Source organism: Sapajus apella, unplaced genomic scaffold (genome assembly GCF_009761245.1).
Source record: "Sapajus apella isolate SASKATOON/1434 unplaced genomic scaffold, GSC_monkey_1.0 scaffold72, whole genome shotgun sequence".
In the NCBI taxonomy this organism is placed as follows: domain Eukaryota; kingdom Metazoa; phylum Chordata; class Mammalia; order Primates; family Cebidae; genus Sapajus; species Sapajus apella.
In genome coordinates, this window is record NW_022437012.1 from 2,255,110 (window position 1) to 2,261,109 (window position 6,000).

General features: G+C 37.8%; 1 protein-coding gene across 3 annotated transcripts in view; it reads left to right on the forward strand.

The window, feature by feature from the left end:
• CUNH2orf76 (chromosome unknown C2orf76 homolog) overlaps positions 1–1,641 on the forward strand; it is a 63,726-nt gene extending 62,085 nt beyond the window's left edge. For all 3 annotated transcript variants that reach the window (XM_032250646.1, XM_032250642.1, XM_032250645.1), the window contains one exon: positions 1,322–1,641. In XM_032250646.1, the coding sequence (XP_032106537.1) occupies positions 1,322–1,398 (77 nt within the window). In that variant the 3' untranslated portion in view covers positions 1,399–1,641. The remainder of the gene's footprint in view (positions 1–1,321) is intronic.
• Positions 1,642–6,000: the final 4,359 nt, after the last annotated feature.

The following is a 6,000-nucleotide window of genomic DNA, read 5'->3' on the forward strand; positions in this document are numbered from 1 at the left end:
GATTAAATTTAATCTTGAAGATAGAGTGTAGGACTGGAATGAGGATCTGTGACTACGGGTGGCTTTATTTTCTTCTTTTGGCACTTGCTTATTTTCTGTAATGAGCGTGGGTAGCTTATGATTAGCAAACATTAAATTTGATATTCTTAAAAACAGCAAAAACATTTTTAATGAAATGGCATGCTAATCTCATTAATTTCATTCTTTTGTGATGAAGTCTAATGATGAGATGAGGGTTGTAAACTAAGAGACCAGTGGTAATTTTTGGCACCCTTTCTTATTATCCTATTTATTTGACTTGGAGAGTTTTACATGTCTGTTTTTAGAGAGTATGTTAATTGAGTGCTCAGTATTCATTACGAATAATCTTGTCTGTTTTCTTGTGGAGATTGTGAAGGCCCTTTTGCTCTTTCTGTAAAAGCCAAGCAGACTGTATTAACTTCTGGTTTAATTTAAAAAACGAATGTGGAACTTGTTGGCACAACACCTTAAAGAATTGCATGTTTAATAATTGGAAGGCTTTCCATCAGATTTGTCTCCAGCCTGAATTAATAATGTTGCTGACTTATTGTTTTAGAAGACGTAGTCCTTGACCTGCTAGGTTGAAAGAATTGTGACTGGTCTGAACCTTCGTGGGTCCTTTAGCTGTGCCATCTCCCCTGTGAATAATTAGAGGTGTTTGAAGGTATTGAGGTAGAAGCCAATTTGTGTCTTTCACTTTGCATATTGTTGAAGCCACATGAATTAATCATAAGCAGGGCAAAAAATTAACTTCTTCAGACACATATTTTGATGGGTCATGAGGGAGAATGTAAAGTGATCTGTAAAATATTCTACTGATCCTCTAAGTATTAAATTATTATACCTACAGGCTAATTTCAGGGGGGAAAGAGTTTTCCCTCCCCCTCCTTCAGTACCTGAGTAGCATATTTGAAAAAAAAAAAAAAATCAAGGTTTGTTCTTTCCTAGCACTGTAAAGAGTAGTATAAATGAGCAGTTTTATGATTTTCTGCAAACCAGATTCTTATGTTAACTCTTGATTTTAATTTTTGGGTTTTTAAAATTTATTTTTAAATTGTTTGAGTCTTCGATTCTTAAAACTTCACCTGAAACTTCTTGTTGATTTGGTAAAATGCATTGTGCACCTGAAACTTCTTGTTGATTTGGTAAAATGCATTGTGCAACCCAACAAATAACTCATCTTTTTCACTTTAGGCATCTGAAGCTATTCTAAGACACCGAATCAAAGTAATATGGATTTCCATACTTGTTTAAAATTTAGATTTACATTAAAATCTTTTTTCCATTTTGTTTTTTTCAGCCAGTGAAACCGAAATTGCGTTTTTCTGTGAAGAAGATTATAAGAACTACAAAGCTAATCCCATTTCATCCTGGTGAAAACATCTCGGGGGCTTCCTTTTTGCATACCTGTATTAAGCTCTTATTCCACTGCTGAGTTTTGAAATTGACAAACAAATCTTAAAAAATTAATCCCAGGCTCTACTCTCTGAGCTAAAATCTGTGATTTCTTTCTCTCCAGGTCTTTCTTTCCTTCTCTCTTTCTTTTTCTTTCTTATTATAAAATGATATGAGAAAAACATTAGATTTTCTGAAAGTGAAATAAATTGTTATTAAAAATTATGGAATATTTATTCTTAAATCATAGTTTGTTTTCTTAAATTATAAATCATTTTGGTGACTTGCATGTTGGGTTCCTTAAAAAGATTGTATGACTAGTCATACTGTTTATTTTGTATTTTTTCTGTAGTTTCTAATTAGAGCAACTGTTACTGTCTGTGGCTACCAGAAATTCTGAGTTTCTTAGTACCCTCATGGCTACCTTGTAGCTTAGGGTGTGTGATACATATCACCATATGTGGAATTGAATCATGTATGTTTTAGAGAGGTTTTATGATGTAAGAAGGTTAAAAAAAAAAAAAAAAAAGGATTGCAGTCCATACATATAATGTTGCTGATTTTTTTTCTTTTCTTTCTTGAGCTGTGTTTTCCATCTTCAGGAGCAAACTATCACAGAACATTTTCTGGAAGAAATGTCCTGGAAGATACATTCCTTCTAAATAGTATAATACTTGTGGTTCCTGATCATGGCTGACCACCAGCACCTGAGGAGTCATTATGTCAGTTAGCTTGCGTTTAATCAGAACTCCTGCAGAGCTTACCCAGCCCACCACTGCGCCCTGAGTCCTGGAGGGCTTAGCTGGCCCTGCGAATGCTCTGTGGGTTCTAGAGAGTTTAGCCGGCTCTGCCATTGCTCCTTGAGTCCTCAGAGTTGCCGGGAGGGCAAATTGGTTTCATTATGGTCACATCTAACTTAAGTAAACCTATTATTTTTTAAAAAATCAACTTTGAAAGTCTGATTAACATGATTAGAAGATGCTTTGCTTTGTTGAAAAAGTTAATAGAGTCTTTAAAACAGAAATTCTGTTTTAGTGATTGTTTCATTGATGAAGAAAGTGTTAATACACATGTGACGTAGCTCTTTGGGGAGTTAATAAAGAAGAAGAAAAGACCCAGTTTTTGCCTTTGTGAATGGGGAAAGACATAAGTACAAGCAAGTGATTTTAACAATAGCAGAAAAAGCTGCCATGGGAGCATTGTTGACATAAATTAGTCCTGGGGTTTTTCTTGTTGTTTTTTTTGTTTTGTTTTTGTTTTTTATGAAGTACCAGTTGAGCTGTGTCTTAGAAGATTGAATAGGAATTTTTGCTTAGAAGAAAAGACGGGAAAGGCTTTCTGGAAGACGGAATAGCATACACAAAGTCAAAGCACTGTGTATGAGCTTGAAGTTTCAGGAGAAAGCACAAGACTTTCATAGATGGTGCAACTTAGTGATTTTTCAACCTTGCAGTGGTACAAAGCAATATGCGTTCAGTAGAAACTGTACATTGAGTACTCATACAGCCATTATGTTTTCCACTTTGAGTGCAGTATTCAATAAATCACATGACATACTTAATACTTTATAATAGGCTTTGTCATAGATGATTTTGCCCAACTAACTCTAGGCTAATATCAATGTTCTGAACATATAAAAGGTAGATTAAGCTAAGCTGTGATGTTTGGTAAGTTAGGTGTATTAAATGCATTTCTGACATGATATTTTCAACCCACAATGAGTTTATTGGGACTAACTCCACTGTAAGTTGAGGAGCGTCTATACAGGACTGTGAAGTACACGGAACAGAGTAGAGGAAGAGGAGGCCAGAAAGGTAGGTTGATGTAGCCCCCACAAGTCATGCTAAGGAGTTGGAACTGTATCTAGTAAGTAGATGCGAGCCAGTAGCATGATTTAAACAGGTATTTGATGCCATTTGCATTTTAGAAAGTGAGCTTTGTCAGCAATGTCCAGATGGCAGAAAGACTAGTTGACATCATTGAGTAGGTGAAGTTTGGAAGAGGCTTGGCCCAGGGCAGGGGCAGAGGGGAAGAAGAGGAGTGGAAAGGTTCTTGGTGTTACCATTTGATCATGCATTCTGTGACAAATATGGTGTGGTAGTTAATTTACATATGTTATCTCATTTGCCTTTTACCACAGTTCTTCAATGGGAGCATGCATATTTATAGATGAGGAAACTGGGGCCCAGAGAGGTAAAGTTATTTGCTCAAGAGAATGCAGTAATGTCCAGTGGGATTGGAACCAAGTCTGTCTTAAAATCCTGACTTCCCCCATTCCATCCTGCAGCCTCCCAGCAGAGACCTGAGTAGAATGACCTTAGAATGTTTGGGACCTGGTGAATGCTTGGACGGGGACAGTGTGGGGACGGAGGAATGGAGCCTTCAGTGATTCTTGCTGGGGTTGAGTGGCTGGATTGATGATGACAGCAGTAACCCAAATAGGGAACTCGATAAGTAGAGGTTAAAACTATTCCATTTGTTTACTTTACACACATTCAGTTTGCATGCCAGGCTTTTTCAAAATATAAAATTAAGTGTATCTTTACCTGTGCATTTTTAAGTAGATAATGCAAAAATACATATGCGTACTACCTTTTTTGGTGTGTATTTTCCTTATTATAAAAGATACATATAGGCTATTTTCACTTACATGCACAGTTGTAAAAATCAAAAATAAACTTACAGACAGCAGCCACCAGAAACTAGAAGAGGCAAAGAAGGATTGTTCCCTAAAGCCTGCAGAGGGAGCAGGGCCCTGCTGACACCTGGATTTCAGACTTGTAGCCTCCAGAATATGAGAAAATACATTTCTGTTGTTTTTACAATAAGTATAAATATATTGTGTGACTAAAAGGACTATTAGCAGGAATGCAAGATTGATTCAAAATTAGAAAACCTATCAATATAATTTTCAAAATCTATAGAGGAGAAAAAAATTATGCTTCATAGATGCCAAAAGCCATTTGATGATATTCTTGTCCATGCATATGTAAAAGTTAGCAAGGGAAAGAAATACCCTTAATTTGATGAAGGTTGCTCATAGAAAACCTACTTAATGGAGAAGGGTTTCAGCAAATCTAAATGAGTAAGAGGCTGCGCCTGGGTGTGGTGGCTCAGGCCTGTAATCTCAGCACTTTGGGAGGCTGAGGCAGGCAGATTGCTTGAGCTCAGGAGTTCGAGACCAGCTTGGGCAATAGGACGAAACCCTGTCTCTACAAAAAATTAGCCAGGTGTGGTAACCTGTGCCTGGAGTTCCAGTTACTCAGAGGCAGAGGTGGGAGGATCCCTGGGATCTAGGAGGTCAGGGCTGCAGTGAGCTGTGATCACACCACTGCAGTCCAGCACAAAAATGAATTAGGCAAGAATGAACACTATTGCCATTACTGTTCAGTGTATTTCTGCAAGTCTTATTGTAGCCAACACAGTAGGAAGAGGAATGAGTCTCAGATACTGGAAAGGAGTAGACAAAACATTCATTTGTAGACTATATGATTGCAAGAGAATTAAGTTTTTTGAACTAAGAGAATTGAGTGCTGAACCTATAATGTCTTGTTCACAAAAGCTGTAAAATACTGTTATTAGATGAGTATAAAAGACCTAAATAGAGATAAATTACATGTTTATAGCTGGAAGATACCTACCTAATCTATAAGTAAATGCAATCTCAATCAAAATCCCAAAGGATTTATCATGGAACTTGACAAACTGATTTTTAAATTCATTTGGAAGAGTAAATGTGCAAGAATAGCCAAGATCAATTGGGAAAAACAAAAGACAGGGTAGAGGGAAGGGTGGTTGCTTACCAGATGTCAAAATACATTTAGTGATCAAGCTGGTAATGATACAGAAGTAGATAAGATGATCAATGGGATAGACTATAGAAACTGATAAAATTTACATGGAAACAATGTCTAATGAAGGTAGTATTTGAAATTACGAGGAAAAGAAAGATTATTTAGCGTGTGGCCAGGTATTTAAAAAGAAAATGGTTAAGGGTCCTGCTTGATACCATTCACTAAAATTTCAGATGGATTAAATAACATGAAAAACAAGATAATGAGTTTATTAGAAGAAAAATTGGATTATATTTGTGACCTTGGAGAAGGCCTTCTTAAAACACAAAAGGCATATGCCATAATTTTATAAGGAGAATGTAAGTGTGTTAAGAATGACTAAAAGCAAGCCAGGTGTGGTGATGCATGCCTGTAGTCCCAGCTACTCAAGAGGCTGAGGCGGGGGGATTGCTTGAGCCTCGGAGTTTGACACCAGCCTGGGCAACGTGGTGAGACCCTGTCTCTTTAAAGAAAATCAGTTAGGGCTGGGCGCGGTGGCTCAAGCCTGTAATCCCAGCACTTTGGGAGGCCGAGGCGGGTGGATCACGAGGTCAAGAGATCGAGACCATCCTGGTCAACATGGTGAAACCCCGTCTCTACTAAAACTACAAAAAATTAGCTGGGCATGGTGGCGCGTGCCTGTAATCCCAGCTACTCAGGAGGCTGAGGCAGGAGAATTGCCTGAACCCGGGAGGCGGAGGTTGCGGTGAGCCGAGATCGCACCATTGCACTCCAGCCTGGGTAACAAGAG